The sequence below is a fragment of the Triturus cristatus genome, chromosome 4_1, assembly GCF_964204655.1.
Source record: "Triturus cristatus chromosome 4_1, aTriCri1.1, whole genome shotgun sequence".
Lineage (NCBI taxonomy): Eukaryota > Metazoa > Chordata > Amphibia > Caudata > Salamandridae > Triturus > Triturus cristatus.
Window position 1 is genome coordinate 225,846,662 of NC_140585.1, and position 20,257 is coordinate 225,866,918.

Consider the following 20,257-nt stretch of genomic DNA (forward strand, 5'->3'; position numbering starts at 1 on the left):
CCCTGCACTCTTTCCCACTCCCTGCTGACGAGAGGCAACTACCTCGAAACACGTGTCCAGGGATGGCTAACGCTATTCACACTTGCACTCACGACACGAGCATAGGTGTATCCGCCGACGCTAACTACAGGGACCACAGTTCTTAGGGGTAACACGCAGGTAGGTCAGCAGTGTGCGACCATTTGGATTTAATCACATAGAGGGCTGTTGCTTTATTTGATCCTGATTGCCCGGAGGGAAATCTGTATAAAATGGAGGGACCCCCTGCCTCCCAAGGTGGAAGATTGGGTTAAGGCAGCCATTAAAATTGCCCATTAAGACCAAGCAGTGGCGAAGGAAATAATCTGACATGGAGTAGAGCCTTCGGTTTCGAACATCTTCCCTTGGTCCAATGATTACCCCAGGACACCAACAAAAGGTGTGGGTCTCGTGAGGTTTGCAGACCACGGCGAATGCAGAAGCCGCAGGGCGCACAGTTCAGAAGGGCACCTATATAATTATTGCAGACGTTTTTGGTGATATGAGGATAAAAAAAAAAACTAAATAAAAACATATAATATACTGTTTTCTGCAATAAGGCACATAATGTTAATTACCATGTCCAAAATATAAAAATGTTCCTTTGAGGATCTAATAGTACGTCAGTCAATTTTTACAACAAAATATGATACTCAAATTTCTCAGACACAGAGGGTGAATGAACAGCAGGACATGGGAAAACTGTATGCTGTATAAATATTCAGCCAGGTGAATTCTAAAAGCAGCGCCCCATGGGGCTTTAATCGTGAACCTTGGAAGTTCACGGGCTTTGCTCCATAAGAGGTTACGGGTCTTTTCACCATGTGAAGTCAAGGGCCATGCCCAAACGGACATTTAAGTCATGCATTATGGTTCTTAAAGCACAAGTTACTACTTGTGTAACGATATATTTGTAAGAGACATTAGTTAGTGATAGATTCCTTACCTTAGAATATCACCAGGTGTCAGACTGGATCCGAAAAGTTTTCGTCAGCAGTACCCCTGCTCGCCGGAAGGTGGAGTCGTGCGGCTCTGCGTCCGTCGCTGGCATCGTAAGTGCCGAGATGACGTCACGGAGACTACTTAGGAGGATCTTCTGTCGCAGCAACAGGGGACGGTCCTCCATCCGAACCTGCCCAGCCTCCACCCCCATGCGTGGAGATTGAGCGGTGGCAGTTGACAGCTTTCGACCTTCCTTCCAAAGTCTGTGACATTATTCTGGCAGCCAGGCGTCCCTCCACTAAGATGGTATACGCCTTCAGGTGTAACAAATTTTGTGGCATGGTGCACAGCAAAGGCTGTGGATCCCCTTGCTGCCCCTCTTTCTGAGGTCCTCTGTTCCTTCTCTCTTTGGCCCAGCAGGGCTCTGCTCTGTGCACTATCAAAGGTCATCTCTCAGCCATTTCCGCCTTTCTACGGCTCCCAGATCAGCCTTCTCTTTTTAAGTCCCCAACTGTTAATTGCTTCCTGAAAGGCATTACACACACGTTTCCTCCCGTGCCCTTCATAATGCCTCAATGGGACTTAAATCTCGTCTTGACTTATCTGATGTGTGCACCCTTTGAGCCACTTCATAACTATCATTTACGTCTTCTCACTCTAAAGACGGCTTTCCTGGTAGCTATCACCTCTGCCAGAAGAGTGAGTGAGCTCCAGGCTCTTTCTTCTAAACCTTCTCCTTTTCTCTCTGTTCATCCGGACAAAGTGGTTTTAAGGAGTCGTCCTTCTTTCTTGGCAAAGGTTGTCACGCCCTTCCACATACGGCAGACCATGACTTAGCCCACCTTCTTTCTGCCTTCTTCAAAAGATGAAGAGAGCTCCATCGTCTGGACCCAAAACGTGCGCTCTCGTTCTATCTGAAGCGCACACAGTTCCGGGTGTATGACCAACTTTTTTGTTGGCTACGTGGGTGCCAAAAAAGGTTGGACCGTGCACAAACGGACCATCTCTCAGTGGGTCGGTCTCTGCATCAAAGCCTGTTACTCATTGGCTAAAAAGGAACCGCCTGTGGGGCTGCGTGCCCATTCTACCAGGGCAACTGCAGCCACTACTGCTTTGGGACACGGTGTTCCCTTGCAGGACATCTGTCAGGCAGCTATGTGGGCCTCGCTGCACACTTTTACCAAGCACTACTGCCTAGACAGTCAAGTCCGAAGAGGCGGCTTCTTTGGCAGTTCGGTTCTCCAGGACTTTCTAGTGTGATTTTGGTTCGCAGCTCCACCTCTGGGGTAGGTGTTGCTGGGGTATCTATTCTAAGGTAAGGAATCTATCACTAACATGTCTCTTTCAGATGTACAAGTTACTATTTGTGTAACGATCTATCTGTAAGAGACATTGGTTAGTGATAGATTCCTTACCGCCCAACCCATCCTCCCCGTTCTGCGAACTGATTTCTAGGGTTAAGGTCATCCTTTTCAGGTCCCTAGTTTCATGGCACCAGTGGTCAGTTTCTTGCATGGCTCTGCGTTCCTGGCGTGGAAAGTCGTGTCCAGAACTAACGTCAGCACGCATGGGTGGCACCTAAGTAGTCTCCGTGACGTCATCTTGGCGCTTACGACGCCAGCGACTGACGTGGAGCCGCACGACGCCACCTTCCGACACGCAGGGGTACTGCTGACGAAAACTTTCCAGATCCAGTCTGACGCCTGGGGATATTCTAAGGTAAGGAATCTATCACTAATGTGTCTCTTTCAGATAGTCATCAACATAACAAAATAAATGAATGTATATGTTGCATGTTAAGGCAGATGTAATGCACTACAGGACGTCAGATTTCTTCACCGTATGAAGTTAGAGGTCTCACACCATGCAAGTTCGATTGACATGGGTCACTGGAGTTCAAATAGCAGGCCCCATGCGAATCAAGGTCAACAAACCATAGGAGGGAATCGCTAGAAATCTTTGGAGTCATTATCAAAAACATTGTTTGGTTTTAAATTTAAAACCATGAAAGTGCAATACAGAAATACTTAGAGACACATACAGATAGCACCAAAGGGATTATTGTAAACAGACATTTGTGAAATTTGCATCAACACATGAGCACAGATTAAAAATCAAGTAAAAGAAGTTACTGACTCATCCATTCCTGTTGTCTAAAATTTGTGGGAAATGGTCCGCAGTTATCTACACTCCAAATATACGTAAAGAATGCTTCACAAACCTCAGCAAATTATAACTGTTAAAAAACTTAATGCGGGTCTGCAGCGTCTCAAATGGCATTTCCATAAGATTGGCTTAATAAAATTGGATCTGGGAACATCATAAAATGAGCAAAAAACAATAATAAAATACAGTGTGCATTGGGTCGAGGTTCCACCATAGGGACATTTAGCAAGCACTCTCTACCAGTCCTTCTGTCGGTGGAATGTCACAATTCAGTGCACGATATTAAATCTAAATCTGGTTAAAATAAATCTATGTTGAGTATTTATGATGTGATCTAGATATGGTTGTAAACCATCTCTTACTGACAGAGAAGAGTGCGAGATTACACTAGTTTTGTCAACCGCTAAACCTTTAGAATCATCAAGAGTCATACATCACTGCAAGTCAAGGCACTGCTTCAGGAGAACTCAATGGGCATGCATCACTGGGAGCACCCAGCTCATCTTCTCCCTCATGAAGGACCTCGAAACTACCACACTCTGCTTCCAAGAGGCAATGAAAGACGTCGCAGGCTTGGATGAGCAGCAGCGGTCTAAAATTTAGCTTAGAGAAGACAGAAGTCCTAGTCCTCAGACCCTTCCCCTCCGGGTTGGACAACTCCTGGTGGCCGCCTTGACACCCCACCCACCCCCAAAGACCATACCCGAAAACTTGGCATCATACTAGACTCCTCCCTCATCATGACCAGACAGATCAACGCCGTTGCCTCCACCTGCTTCTACACCCTCCGCAAGCCGAAGCCAGAAAGACCGTCACCCACGCATTCATTACAAGCAGACCAGACAATGGAAACACCCTCTACGCTGGAATCCACAAATCCCTGCTACGCAAACTCAAGACCATCCAGAACACCGCGGCCAGACTCGTTCTCTGCATCCCACGGCACATGCACAACACCCAACACCTGAGAGACCTCCACTGGCTCCCCGTCGAGAAGAGAGTAACCTTCAAGCTACTCACCCATGCCTACCAATCCCGCCACAACAGCGGACCCAAATACCTCAATGAAAGAGTCTCCCTCCAGGTACCCAAAAGGAACCTCCGCTTCTCAGACTTTGCCCCAGCAGAAAAGCCTGCACATCTGAAGAACCTGAGCGGGTGGAAGAGCCTTCTACATCGCAGCCAAAGCCTTGAACGAGCTCCCAGTCATCAGACACTCCCCCACTCTGGACACCTTCAGGAAGAGCCTCAAGACCTGGTTCTTCGGCTGAACCGGAGCTGCACCCTCTCTGCCAGACCTTGAGACCCTCACGGGTGAGTAGCATGCTTTAAACCCTGATTAATTGATTGATTGAAGCATTTTATGGCAAAGTAGAACACGTTTCCAGATGCAAGGTTCTGTGGTTAATTTAATGGTTATTGAGTTAAATCACTGGGCCATTGTATTTTCATAGCGACAGATTCATTAATATCGGTGATGCATAACTCTTATAACAGTATGGTGTGCACAGACTTGAATTTGAAATGGGGACTATGGAATTTCTATGGTATTTCCCATGAATCTTGACCCTTGAATTTCTGTGATGCACAGACCTAGCATCCCAGTGATGCACACCCATTGAGCTCTCCAGAGGCAGAGAGCCTTTGCTCCCAGTGATGCATTCTCCTTGAGTTCTCATGAAGCAGAGAGTCATAGCTCCAAGTGATGCATGCCCACTGAGTTCTCGTGAAGCAGAGCACCTTGGCTCCAAATGATGCATGCCCACTGAGCTCTCCTGAAGCAGAGAGCCTTCATTCCCAGTGATGCATGCCCATTGATTTCTCCTGAAGCAGAGATCCTTGGCTCCCAGTGACGCATGCCCATTGAGCTCTCCTGAAGCAGAGATCCTTGATTCTCTGTGATACATGCCCATTGATTTCTCCTGAAGCAGAGAGCCTTGGCTCCCAGTGATGCATGTCCCTTGAGTTCTCCTGAAGCAGAGAGCCTTGGCTCCCAGTGATGCATGCCCCCTGAGTTCTCCTGAAGCAGAGAGCCTTCATTCCCAGTGACACATGCCCATTGAGCTCTCCTGAAGCACAGAGCTTTGGCTCCCTTTATGGACACATATCTAAACTTGCATGGGGAACTATGGCAAATTAAGACGCCATCATCCCTAGCAGACACATGAACACCCTCACAGATAGTTGTTAGTTAGTATGAAACTGGAGCAGAAATGTCTGAAAGTTTTGAATTCCTATGGTATTGGGGTGAGCTAATCCTGAATGTGTGTTCAGGATTGCTCCTAAGTATGGTTGAATCTATAATGGTTGTAAGTGAGATTTGGGGAAGTTGATAGTAAACCCCAAATTGTGGAGCATCTTGATCGTTATCGGAGTGTCCCGTTGGTACTGATGTAGAGTGCTGTCTTTGATGAGCCAGTCGTCCAGGTATGGGAATACGTGGACAGGTTGTCTTCTTATGTACACTGTGACCACTACTAGACATTTGGTGAATACTCGAGGTGCAGTGTTTACCCTGAATGGCAAAACCTTGAACTGGTATTTGCTCACTATGACAAATCTTTATTGTGATGAGCTAAGTATATTGGTATGTGGAAGTAGACCTCCTTTAAGTCTAGTGTTGCCATACAGTCGCCTTGTTGAAGAAGTGGAGTGACATCCTGTACGGTAACCATGTGGAAGCGTTCTGACAGAATATATTTGATTATGGGCCTGAGACCTAAATTGGTCTTAAAGACCTGTCTTTTTGGGGGATTAAGAAGTACAGACTATACCCCTGAACAAGGATGTTGAAGAGGGACAGGCTCTATAGCACCTTTGAGGAGAAGAGCATGAACTTCCTGTTTGAGTAATGTTTGATGCTCGAGTGATATCCTGTGAACACGAGGTGGAATGTTGGGTGGTATGATAATGAGCTCCAGTCAATAGCCACGTTGGATACTGGTTAATACCCACCTGTCTGATGTGATGTATTACCATGCGGGTAGGTAGTTATGAATTCTGCCCCCGATAAGTGTTATGTGATCTGGAGGAGGGAGAGGGGGGGTGGGGTGAGGATAGGGTAGTCACGGTTTGATAGAAGGTGTTGCTCCATGGGGGCAATACACCAATAGTTGAAAGCCTGAGCTGCAACTCTTTTCCCGCAGCATCTATCCTTTTACTAAATTTTTCAGGTGGCGGAGTGTCTCCAGTGGCCTGAGAGTTGGCAAGGTTGCGTGCTGTGGTGGTAACTAGGGAGTCTGGTGGTAACTGTCCTCTACCTCTAATGTAAATAGGGTCAGGCAGTGCGGGTTTGTATTTCTTCTCTACCCTAGGCGTGGCAACCCTAGCCCCAATAGGGTCTTTAATTAGGTCTTCAGTATGCCTTAGCATACCATTTAACATGGGCAGCCCTATATGTGATAGATAACGTGTCAAAGAGGAAGTCATCCTCTAAAGGCTCTATCTGAAGCTCCACATTTTGAAAAGCAGCAGCCCTCGCTATAACCTCCTGGTAAGAGATAGCATCTTCAGGAGAAGAAAGGCGTGCAGGATAAATATCAGGATACGTGTCATTAGGGGGATCCGTACCATATTTGTCCCAGGGGTCATCTACCTGTGGCTCCCCATACCCACCAGTATTGGACTGTGGAGACCTTTGTGGTGAGTGATCTAGTGGCTCTCCTGGTGAAGGAGAGTGTGAAAGTGGTGGGGGTGAAGGCGGAGTTGGTATGGGAGTTGGAAGAGGTGGAGGACTGGTAGCTTGGTCCATAGTCTTCCTTTTAGGAGGAACTGGCTTGTCTAAAGCTTCTTCCAAAGTAAGCTTACTTTTAAGTGGCGAAGGAGAGGAAGGTGGAGCCAGTTTGTGCCTGGATATGAGCCTTCTTCCAGGTTGTGTCCAGTTTCTCTTCTAAATTGTGCAGGATGGGTTCCACATGTATGCTGGAAACAAGCTTGTAGGTTGGCCTGGACTGCTTCAGCTCTGAAGCTTTCGGCTTGGAAGAAGAATCTGCACTCAGTGCCGAGGTGAAAGATGGTGGCTATTGGCTCGGTACCAAAGATCGATTCAATGCTAGTTGGTGGTCTTGGTCCGAGGAAGCCAAAGAAGATGGCTTCGACTTCACATGTGCTTTCGGTGCCAAGCCCGAAGTGGGGCACTCTTAGCAGTTTTTCGAAGCTGAGCTTGGCTAGATAACAATGGTGGAACGGGGACCTGAGATTTTGAGACCAGCAGTGGCGAATGTTTTTTGGTAGGATTATGCTGCTGGGCAAAAGCAGGGGGGGGGGGGTGTATTCACAGGTTGTTGAGCTTGGGTAATGTCCTCTTGTCCTCTTCAAGCTCGGAGTCCAAACTTTCGTAGATAGAGAAGGCCCCCTCCTTGAACAATGGCTGCCCTTGGACATGCTCCTCACGAAAGATGTTGGGTGGGTCGTCAGTGGCTCTGTAGCACATCGAGGCGATGAGTTCTTCGATCCTGAAGGGTCTTTTTGGAGCGGAAGGACTTCTAGGAGTCGCAGACCGCTTCATTGTGCTCAGGGGAGAAGCACAAGTTGCACATTGAGTGTTGGTCTGTGTGAGGGTACTTCGCATGCCAACACGGACACAAACGAAAGGGCGCGTGTTCTATTACAACTGAAGTGTTTTCAGGAAGGCTGGTAACATGGGAGAAGGTAGGCCCTGAAGGGTACCGCCTCAAAAGAGTTTCTGTCAAAAGAAGTCGAACCAACTGTGTTTTTAATGGGAGTCGCGGAAGGAAAAGCAATAGTGGCAACGATACCAAAGACAGGGAAAAGGACCAGAGAATCGAACCAAAATGAAGTTGAAAATCGGAGCGGAGGCACACGCAACGGAACCCGACAGCAGAGAAAAAACAATCTAACAATGGAGTTGATGCACATGTGCGTTACCACAAGAGGATGAGTCACTCGACCTCCTGACTTGAAAGGATTTCTGAAGAAAAACAAGTTGCACAACTCTGGACCCAATACTAGATGGCAGGAGTATGCAGAGCATGTGTATCTGCAGCCACACATGCCATCGAACTGTCATTTTACTTGTTTCTAGGTGTGCTTATTTTGACTTCTAAAACAGGTGAAACAAGGAGAAAGGCAAGTGAAATGCCCAGGATCAAGTTACACGCATAGGCGCAGAATCAATTCACACGCCCAATGTTGCATTGTTGCAGGGCCTGAAGAAATATGATCACATTACCCTGGTCCTGATGGACCACCATTTGCTCCCCTTGCCAGTTTGCATCAGCTGCAAAACCAGTTGCATCATTTGCAAAGTCATCACAATCAGCACCTCTGCTTATCTTACAGACTAACTCACCATCTCCGTTGATTGTCGACACACCTGCAGCCAGGACCCTGTTAGACTGCCAACTAAGAAGTGTGAAAAACAAGGCAGCAGGCCTTTCTCTTCTATTCACCAATGATCTTGAACAACATAGCCATAAGGACCACCCCAACACTGCTCCAATTTAGGAAAGAGTTGAAGACTAACCTCTTTAAAGAACACTACATCACAATTCATTAATAATCCACAAACCAGCTACTACTCCTATCACTTGTTGCCATTATGCTAATGTTTGAGCTATCATGTTTGGCTAAGCTCGCACCTCAGAAATACTAAATACATCTTCACTTCGAATGCACCTTGTGGCCCTGGGATCCTCCTGGACCTCCGGCTGTGTGAGGGTTATTTTACCAAATATCGTCCTGGACCCTCCCATACATACACAGCCACCAAACTATCGACTTGACCACAATTCATCCACTGACTAAAGGTTAGAGTGCAATAAGTACCCATAACAAATACTGAAATAAAGTGTGATGAAGATGCAGTGAATTCTGATCAATGTGAAAAACGTATTTCTAGACAACTCACCTAATCCTTTGAGGAATTTGTCGACCCCTCTCTGCTTACTGCTGGGAAGAGTTTCCAGATATTCCTGAGCCCGCATCTCAAAGAGCCCTGCAGAAAGAAAAGGAGGAGGCAGATTGTAGTATCCTGGCTTTAAGGTCATTCATGTCACCTCATGCTCTGCCAGTGGAATGTTCCAAAGATGATGTATTACAGAATGTTGGGAGTCAGAAGTCACAGTTGAGAAGGGCTGAGCAGCATGCTAGCTTATCCTGGTGGGGTTTTGTACTGGACTTAACTGCATGTCCTGTAACTGTCTACAAATAAACATCTGAAGATCCTCTACACGTCTGGACCCGTTACTACACAGATGAAGCTCACATGGGAGGCAGCAAAACAGGCACTCTGCATACAGCAAATAAAGACCAACGTGCTACTTGTCCACAACAGTAGTTCTAAACTTTTCAGTCAAGGAACAGTGCCAGCACTTATGACGACCATACTAGATCAATAAATTAAATGAAGATCAATCTTGCATATGTTCCACTTTATGCCTACCTTTCCTTATTAGGGTGCCTTCATGATCACATAGTGAATACAAGCATGAGTGTTATATTTGGGATAATGTACCTATACCAAGCTTTATAAGAAACTCACTGAGGAGTTCTGTTGCCAAATAGGGCAACAAGGTCGTTGGCACAGTTCCTTTATAATGTCAAATGGGTGTTTGTATCCGTTTCAGTCGCAGAAACGTAAAGCTGAAGCAAAATGCATAGAAAATGGAAAATGGCTGGGCGGGGCGCTGGGCAAACAAAATAAATGGCAAGGCTGATAGAGGAGAGCATTGAGAAATGAGGACTAGAGGTGCATGCTAGCAAATTCTGTAAACAGGGAAGACAGCGGTTTCCCCATGTGAGCAGGAAGCGTCAATGCATCAGATCGCAGGTTTCCACTAAGAAAGAAAGCGCAGGCAGACATGACAAGAGTTCAAAGGTAGGCATTGATAACTAACTAAATGAAGCAACTGTGTGAATACCATTGTTATCTAAGATCCTAAGATTTTACTTACCAGGAGTGTTGTGTTGCACTCCCCTTCAAATGTTATTTACATAAGAATAACATGTTTGAAAATTTGAAAGGATGATAGTGATTCAAGCTTCTCAGGGAGGTACTGTAGCAAGGAAGGCTTATAACTCAAAAGTCAACCAAAAGACACAATATACTAATGTCCACCCAGTTCTCATATTTACTGTAAAAAGACAGCAACCTTAATCACACAGCAGAAGTAAATACTAAACAATTCAATGCAAAAAGGCATACAGAGTTGTAAACTAAGCCGCATTTAATAGTGCAGAGGGACACCCCCTCCTTGCCAGTATTCTCTTGCCCTTTCGCTAAGGTCATGTTCTCGTATCTCCAGTTCCCAATAAACTACGAGTTTAGGCACAGGTGCCGATGACTTTACTACTCACGGGTAAATTTGGCAACCTGCAGCTAAATTACTATTTCATCTCTTTCTTAATGTGAATGGCCCACTCCTCTGCGCATGTTTATTGTCTGGTCTCCAGTACAGGCTAAAATGTGTGTATTACCCACTGCAGCATTTCGGGCTGTCCCAAGGAAGCATACAGGCTCCGCCATCACATCAGTGGCTACTCTCTTAAACAGTGTGCATCAGCAGCCTTGCTCGCTGTGATGTTTACAGGGTGAACTGTGTAAGAAAATTCCCTCTTTTTGCGTGGTTGCCCCCACTTTTTGCTGATGTACTTTGACTGAATTAACACTCTCTGACCAGAGAAAGGGACGTTTTAGTTACAGGACATTTGACTCATAAAACCAGAGAAATTCGCCCATTATAGTTAGCTGAGCTAACTATAACTCGCGCACCCGCAATGCAGTGGTGATGACGTCACATATTACATCACTCATGACATGCTCAGTGACATCACTCATGACATCACTGATGACATCATCCAGTGAATGTGTGTTTCTGTAAAGTTTAAATATTTTTCATATATATCTATGCCAAGGTCTATTGAAGAATGAGTGGATGTAGAAGTGCCTGAAAGGATTATTTAGTAGATGCATGACTGACTGTATAAGTCACTGATTGAACGTATGTTACTGAATGCATGGGTTAGTGACTAAACTGTGTGAATGTCTATATTAGTCTCTCAGTTGGTGTGTAAGCAGGTGCATGGGTTGGTGAGTAGCTACATCAGTGTCTATATAGGTTATTGATTGATTGTATGAGTATCTGTATGGGTGTCTGAGTGTCTATGTGGGTGGGAGGGGGGTGTCTGAATGTGCATACATGTCTGAATGGCTGATTTACTGGTTGTATAGATTCAAAAGTGCATCTCGGAAGGGCGGTATGGGTAGCTGAATGTGTGTACAGGTCTGTTGATTAGTGAATTGATGTCTCAGTTGTATATATGTGAGTAACTATTTATGTTTCTAGACAGTATATGTGAGTGTTGGGGTGTATAATTGACTATACGTGAGAGACAGTGATTGCAAGAGTATCTACATACATGAATGTGTACTTGTATTAGTGATTGTATAAGAGTAAGTATGTGTTAGTATCTATATAATAAGGGAGGTCGTGTGTGTATAAATAAGTCAGGTGGTATGTATATATCTGCATAGGTGAGTACATGGATGTGTGATTGATTTTTGGCATGACTGAGTAGATGTGTGAGTAACTATGGATCAGTAGCACTGTGTGAATGTATGTATAGGTGTATGAGTGGATATTATACTGATGTAATGATGAGTGACAGCATGTATGAGTGACTATGAGTGTATGTCTAGCTCACAATATATACATAGCAATCAGTGGATGGGTATCTGGTATTGGTGTGTCTATGGTTTCGAAAATGGTAGTCTGTATTTTAGAGTACGTCTATCAAAGGTTATATTAGAGTGTGAGGAGGTGTGTCAGACTATCACGTGGATGATGTCATCAGTGATGTCATCAGTGATGTCATCAGTGATGTCACTGATCATGTCATGAGTGATGTAATATGTGACGTCATCACCAGTGCATTGCGGGCGCGCAAGTTATAGTTAGCTCAACTAACTATAACGGGCGAATTTGTCTGGTTTTATATGAGTCAAATGTCCAAGTAACTATAACGTCCCTGAAACCTATGGTTTATCTCAGTGAATTTCTAAGCTTTTTTAAATGCTAATTTCTAAGTATAACATGACTGAAACCTATGGTTTTTTCAGTGAATTTCTAAGGTTTTTTTAAATGCTAATTTCTATCTATAACGTTCCTGAAACCTATTTTTTTCTCAGCGAATTTCAATGTTTTTTTAATGCAAACTTCTAATTATAATGTTAATTTAACCTATAGTTTTTTCCGACACCCAAGAAGGACAACACCCACTGCCACAACCCTCAGGACCTCCCCCCGTACAACCCCTCTCCCTACTACCACCAAGGCAGTGCAGAACAGGACAGCGAACCCTCCAAAAACGGCATGGTCCTTAGCCATATAATAAGCTCAATGTTAGGAAATGTGGCAATCGTTATTTCAGTAGATTTGAATTTTTTTTTAAATACTAATTTCCAACTTTAATCTTCCTCAGACCTATGTTTTTTTGTAAATTTCAAAGGTTATTTAAATACTAATTTCTAATTATAATGTTCATAAAACCTATGTTTTTCTCAGTAATTTTGATTTTCATTTTTGATATTTTGTAACTTTAATATAATGAAAAATAGTTTTTGTATTTTTTTTATTTATTATTTAATGTCTTCTTGTTTTTTAAATATTAAACAACTACATACAGTATGAAAGGGAGCCCAGCCCAGAGCCACATCTGAAGACCAACACATGTCATAGACCTACTGATCAAGCAGCTCCGACACCCAAGAACGTCACAACACCTACCACCCCCAACAGGACCACCCCCTTTACATCCGAGGCAGCGCAGAACAAGACAGCGAACCTTACGAAAACGGCATGGCCCCTCAGCCACACAATAACTGAATATTGGGACATGTGTTAACAAACGATATGTGAAGGAAGCAATTCACCCATGAATAACAATGCACACAATGCAAAGTGTAGCGGTGATGTGCTGGACACACCTCAGTATGCAGAACACACACCTCTCCATGTTCACAAATACTACTAGTGCTTGTAGTGTTGTGGACAGTGGACCCAACCATGTTACGTCAAACACTAGGGACGATCTCTGTCTTGTAGCTGTATCGTTCCCCCCCCCCCTGTAAGCATAAGCGTAACCGGAGTGAGCTGGTACAACGTACGCCACTTCAGCGTAGGAGTGTGAATAAATAGGCCGGGGCTCTGGGCGTGGTTCACTTGTGAACTGTGAAGACCAACGACTGTGCCAGAGCGGCGGGCCTCACCCTGCCACGAGGCTGCCGCCATGACCGCGGGTCTCCTCGACACAGGCTCCCTGTGAACCCAGCGGCACAGCACCGCAGACTTATGTCTGTACAGACTACTGCCTTCGATCTACACTGCGGACAGCAAGCATCACAATTTAGATGGAGTAGCGATTGCAGATGGCGCAGTCCAGTACGCAAGATACATTCCTCCCAGTGCAGCCCTCTCGGACCACGCATCATGCCAGGGTGCGCACACGCTGAGCGCCAAAGGTACCACTAACTCAGTGCACCACAAGTCATCGACACGTGGCCTTACTGAGGCAAAATTCAATAGACAAAAGACATTGCTCCGAGTGCGGCCTCCCTGGACCACGAATCATCGCAGGGTACGTACACGCTGAGCGCCAAAGGTACTACTAACTTAGTGCACCATAAGTCATCGCAAGGAAGAGTGAACAGTTTTATGTCAGCGAAAATCACCCAAAAATACTTATAATATAAAAGAACAGAAGAATCGAAGTACATTGATGATTACAATTCAGTAATTTTGAAGATGTGGAATGCAAATATGGACATACAATATGTTGCAGATAACTCAATTACTGTTCCTCGCATACTATCCAAATAGAAGTCCATACCTGGAAAACATATGTCTATATGAAATACTGCAACATTATAAATTTAGAAAAAATGTTACAGAAAAAATAAATGAAGGGAAATATTCTGTAATTGGATCTGATGGCTGTTTCTTAAAGAATGCCAAAGGACATTTGATTAATCACAGGAAGGAATATGCTACTTACCAGTATGCATCTGTTCTTGGCATGTAGAGCTGCAGATCTACACACTATGCATAGATCGCCATCTGGTGTTGGGCCAGGATGTTTGCACTTGTTTTTGTCTTGGAAAGTCTTTGGAAGTCACAAAGTATGTGACTCCTCCTTTGGATCATTGTGCGCATGGGCATCGGCTTCATCCTCAGATTGTTTTTCGCCAGCAGGGAAATGATGGAGCTTTGTAAGAAACACGAAGGATGCCCATGTATGGTGTATCTAAGTAAGATCATACTGGAACAGATAAAGTTAGCCGGGGAGGCGGTGGGCGTGTGTAGTTCTGCAGCTCTACATGCCAAGAACAGATGCATACTGGTAAGTAGCATATTCCGTTTGAGGCATATGAGCTGCAGATTACACACTATGCATAGATTGTATAGCAGTATCCCCTCCTAGCGGCGACCACCATTATCTGCTGCAGTAGTTTGAAATAGTGTTTTGAGTACAGCCTGGCCCACACTAGCTTGTTGTTTAGTTTGCACATCAACACAATAGTGTTTTGTGAATGTCTGCGGTGTAGGCCATGTAGCTGCTCTGCAGATATCGTCTAAGGGAATGTTCCCTGAAAATGCCATTGAAGCCCCTATCTTTCGTGTAGAGTGGCCTTTAGGAGGAACAGATAAGGAATATGCTACTTACCAGTATGCATCTGTTCTTGGCATGTAGCGCTGCAGAGCCACACACTTAGGATAAGATCGCCATCTGGTGTTGGGCTCGGATGATTGCAGGTTGTTGTTGTCTTCGGAAGAAGCCTTTTGGTCACGAGATAGGTGACTCCTCCTCTGGACAACAGTGCGCATGGGCATTCACTCCATCCTCAGATTGTTTTTCGCCATGATGGGAAATGATGGAGTGTATAAGAATAAAGAGAAAGGATGTCCATGTGTAATGTCTAATTAAGACAATGCTGGAACAGATACAGGTCCCGGGGAGGTGGGTGGGCGTGTGTGGCTCTGCAGCTCTACATGCCAAGAACAGATGCATCATACTGGTAAGTAGCATATTCCGTTCGAGGCATATGAGCTGCAGATCACACACTTAGGATAGACTATATAGCAGTGTCTCCCCTAGCGGTGGTCACCTGTATCTGTTGCAGCAGTTTGGAATAGAGTTTTTAGGACAGCTTGTCCTACAGAAGCTTGTTGTTTGGATTGCACATCAACACAGTAATGTTTAGTGAAGGTGTGTGTGGTAGACCATGTGGCTGCTTTGCAGATATCTTCTAAGGGAATGTTCCCTAAGAATGCCATGGAAGCCCCTATTTTACGTGTGGAGTGTGCTCTAGGGGGAACTGTGAGAGTGCGTTTAACTTTTTGGTAACATATTTGGATACATTTAACTATCCACCTGGCTATACCCGATTTTGAAATGGGGTTGCCTTTATTTGGTGGAGAGAGAGCAACAAACAGTTGTTTGGTTTTGCGAAAAGGTTTTGTTCTGTCGATGTAATAAAGCAAGGCTCTTTTAACATCCAAGGTATGAAGGGCTCTCTCAGCTATTGAGTCTGGATTAGGGAAGAAGACTGGCAGCTCGACTGATTGGTTAAGATGGAAAGGGGAAATGACTTTTGGTAGGAATTTTGGGTTTGTCCTAAGAACCACTTTGTTACGATGTAGTTGTAGGAATGGTTCTTCAATAGTTACAGCCTGTATCTCACTTACCCTTCGCAGGGATGTGATTGCAAAAGGAAAGCCACTTTCCATGTAAGGTATTGCAGTTCGCATTTATGCATAGGTTCAAATGGAGGGCCCATGAGCCTTTTTAGAACAATATTTAGATTCCACACTGCAGAAGGTGGTAATCTGGGAGGAATAATTCTTTTAAGACCTTCCATGAAGGCTCTGATCGCTGGTACCTTAAATAGTGACAAGTGTTGTTGATTTTGTAAGTAGGCTGCTAACGCTGCTAGGTGTAGACCTATGGAGGAATACGCTAAATTGCATCTTTGCAAGTGTAGTAAATAGCAAATAATGTTTTGGATGGAAGCATCCAGTGGACGTATATTATTGTTAGTGCAGTAAATGTCAAATCTTTTCCATTTTGCAGCATAACATGCCCTAGTAGTAGGTCTTCTAGCTTCTTTTATGATATTCATACAGTCTGGTGGGAGATTGAGGTAACCAAACTCTAAGACTTCAGGAGCCAGATCGCCAAGTTCAGTTGCTGTGGATCTGGGTGTCTGATTTCTCCATGGTTCTGGGTTAATAAGGCCGGGGAAAGGCGCAGTTTTTGATGTGGAACTAGCGAGAGTTCCAGAAGTGTCGTGAACCAGGGTTGACGTGCCCAAGTGGGAGCTACTAGAATCAGTTTTACAGACTGTTTGAGCTTGCGTACCACAAATGGAATGAGTGGGAGAGGCGGAAAAGCGTACGCAAATCTGCCTGACCAGTTCATCCATATTGCATTGCCCTTCGACTGTGGGTGTGGAAAACTGGCGGCGAAGGTTGGGCATTTTGCGTTTGTGTGTGGCGAACAGGTCTATATCTGGTTGGCCCCATTTTTGGAAGAATGGGAGTAGGACTTTGGGGTGTAATTCCCATTCGTGGATTTTTTGTGTCTGTCGGAGATCGGCAATCTGGTTTTGAACCCCTGGAAGGTGTTCCGCTAGCATGTAGATGTTTTGGGGAATTGCCCATCTCCAAATGTTCTGTGCGAGTTGGGACAGTTGGACAGTTGGAAAGAATGTGTGTCCCCCTGTTTTTGTATGTAATACATGGTCGTCATGTTGTCTGTGCGGATGAGGACAGTTTTGTTCCTTAGATGTACTTGAAAAGATTTCAGTGCTAGGAACACTGCTAGAAGTTCTAGGTGATAGATATGGAGCAGTTTTTGTTGAGTGGTCCATTTGCCCTGAGTGGTGCGTTATAGGAGATGGGCTCCCCACCCTGTGAGAGATGCGTCGGTTGTCAGCACTATTTGTGGAAGAGGCTCTAAGAACGGTCGCCCTTTAGACAGGTTGATGGTGTTCCACCATTTCAGTGAGCGACTGTCCACCAACACCAGATCGGCAAGTTGTCCGTGAGCCTGGTTCCACTGTTGTGCTAGACATTCTTGCAAGGGACGCATTTGAAGTCGTGCGTGAGGCACAATGGAGATGCATGACGCCATCATGCCTAATAGTTGCATAAACACTCTTGCTGGAAGAGAGTGTTGAGTTTGAAATTTTAAGATGAGGTTTTGTATGTTGGCTATCCTGGCTGTGCTGGGATAAGCTATGGCCTTGGAAGTATTTATGGTGGCTCCCAGAAATTGATGTATGTGGGAGGGTTGCAGTTGAGATTTGGGATAGTTGATGGTAAATCCCAAGTTGTGTAAGGTTTGAATAGTGCGGTGAGTGTGGAGAACGCATTTGTCGAAAGTATTGGCTTTTATGAGCCAATCGTCGAGATACGGGAAGACATGGATTTGTTGTCTCCTGAGGTGCGCTGCCACTACTGCTAGGCATTTGGTGAATACCCTGGGTGCAGTTGTTACTCCGAATGGGAGAACCGTAAACTGATAGTGCTGTCGGTCTACCACAAATCTTAGGTACTTCCTGTGAGCAGGATGCATGGGGATGTGAAAGTATGCGTCCTTGAGGTCTAATGTGGCAAGGAAATCGTCTTGTTGAAGTAGTGGGAGCACTTGTTGAAGAGTGATCATATGGAAGTGATCTGAGTGTATGTACTGATTTAGGAGTCTGAGGTCGAGTATGGGTCTTAACGTCTCGTCCTTTTTGGGGATTAGGAAGTATATGGAATATACTGCTGTACCCTGATGTTGGAGTGGAACTGGTTCTATTGCGTGTTTTTGAAGCAAGGACCGAATTTCCTGTTTGAGGAGTGTAAGATGGTGTGGTGACATTGGACGGTGTTTGTGAGTTCGAGGCAGTAACCAAACTGAATAATTTGTCTTACCCACTTGTCTGTTGTAATGGAATTCCAGACAGGTAGGAACTGTTGGAGACTTCCCCCGACCGGAGTGGAATGGTCTGGGGGGAGTGGAGGCAAGTCACTGTTTAGTGGCTGGAGAGGTGCGGGTGTTGGTATTGCCCCGACCTCGGCCCTTGGTGTTGTTTCCCCTATATCCTCCTCTAAAATATCCTCTGTTGGGGGATGTTTGCGCGGAGGTTTTGAAATTGGAAGAGGTGTCTGTCCCAATATTTTTGGAGGCTCCCCTATAGAAGGAGTGTCGAAAGGAGCCTCGTGGTTGTGGAGACTGTAATGCTCCCATTGATTTAGCAGTCTCGTTATCTTTTTTCATCTTCTCAAGTGCAGTATCTACTGCGGGCCCAAATAGTTGCTCTTGGTTGAATGGTTGACCAAGTATTGTTGTTTGTACTTCCGGCTTAAAGCCTGAAATACGTAGCCATGCATGGCGTCTAAGAAGTATGCTTGTGTTGACCGCCCTAGAAGCAGTGTCCGCGGCGTCTAGTGCACATTTGATTGATGCGTTAGATATGAGTTTCCCCTCTTGGATGAGGTCATTGGCCTGGGATTTGTACTGATCTGGTAGGTGTTGTAAAAGATCTTCTAACTGATCATAATGAGCCCTATCATATCGGGCTAATAGGGCTTGTGTGATGGCAATACGCCAATGGTTAGCAGCTTGTGCTGCAACTCTTTTGCCCGAGGCCTCTAATAGCTTGGACTCTTTGTCTGGGGGCGGTGTGTCTCCTGTTTGGGGGTTAGCCCGCTTTCTTGCGTTTGAAACTACTAAAGAGTCCAGAGGGAGCTGCGCTTTAATGTGAGCGGGATCTTGTGGGGCAGGTCTATATTTTTTTTCAATTCGGGGGTTAAGAACCCTAGCTCTGACAGGGTCTTTAAAAACCTCTGTGGCGTGTTTTATGACTCCCTTAATCATGGGCAAGATTTGAACTGATATTTGAGACTGTTCGAATGTGTCTAGAAGAAAGTCTTCTTCGGGTGTATCTGAATGCATGGTGACGCCATGGAAAAGTGCCGCCCTGTTTATCAGCTGCCCAAACCCTAGGTGGTCATCTGGAGGGGAGGGTTTGGAGGGGTATGTAGTGGGATCAGGAATATCAGGTAAAGGGTAAGCCCAGTCATCTAAGGGTGACGTATCCGGGAGGGTGAAAGGATCATTAGGATCATTAAGGTCATCCGGATCACCCCCTCCCCCCTAAGCCATCATCATCATCCTGTGGAGGTTGTGTATGTGAAGGAGATGGTAGAGGAGAAGGAGGTGGGGGCAGGGGGGGTGGGGTGAGAGGTGATATAGGAGAGGAAGGACGAATGGGTGAGGTGGCGGAGTCCTTCTTTATGGGAGCTGGAGAAGGTGTTGTGTCCAGCTTCCTTTTCTTGTATGGCACAGCGGTGACATGTCCAGTTTTTGGATTGATATAAATCCTTTTTTGCGTGGGATCAGGGTGAAAAAGTTCTTCATTGTCCGAAAGTGGCTTTGGTGCCGATTTTTTCGGTTCCGATCTATGTTTGGAATGATCGGTAGAGTCTTTTTGGACTTTAGACAGTTGTTTCGGTACCGATGATGGTTTCGGTGCCGAAGAACTTTTCGGTGCCGGCAGGGATTTCGGTGCCGAAGAACGTTCCGGCGCCGGTGGAGATTTTGGTGCCGAGAGGGAGTCTTTGAGCTTGATAGCTTTAGATGCCGGTTTATCAATAGGTCTCGATGGTTTCGGAGCCTGCTTCGGTGCAGAGAGGTATTGAGTCTTCGATGCCGAAGGTACTGTGGGTACTATAACATGTGGTTTGCTCAAGCCCGAGCCACCTGTAGGCTTATATTTCTTCGGAGCCGAGCCCGAGGGCGGGGCTTCTGAAGACGGTTTTCGGTCGCGACTGGGGCCAGCTGGCGGAGTCTTGACCAATGCCTTTTTTGGGGGGGTTGAGGTAGGGGCACTGGTACTCACTCGTTGCCCCGGAGTGATGAGGTCATCGGAATCGTCCGCTTCGGATATAATTTGGAGTTCTTCGGAATCTTCTTCCGGGACATCCTGAGCAAAGATGTCCTCTGGTTCTGGAGCCGGTCTGGCCATGATATGGCGTCGAGCTCTTCGGTCACGGATGGTTTTCTTGGATCGGAATGCGGCGCAGGCTGGACAGCTGGATTCGTTATGTTCCGGCAAGAGGCA

At 45.6% G+C, this 20,257-nt stretch overlaps 1 protein-coding gene across 3 annotated transcripts in view; it reads right to left on the bottom strand.

Moving 5' to 3' along the window:
• The window catches only part of DENND2A (DENN domain containing 2A), a 398,086-nt gene that overhangs the window by 18,841 nt on the left and 358,988 nt on the right, over positions 1-20,257 (bottom strand). For all 3 annotated transcript variants that reach the window (XM_085651922.1, XM_085651923.1, XM_085651920.1), the window contains one exon: positions 8,996-9,082. In XM_085651922.1, coding sequence (XP_085508048.1) covers positions 8,996-9,082 — 87 coding nt within the window. The remainder of the gene's footprint in view (positions 1-8,995; positions 9,083-20,257) is intronic.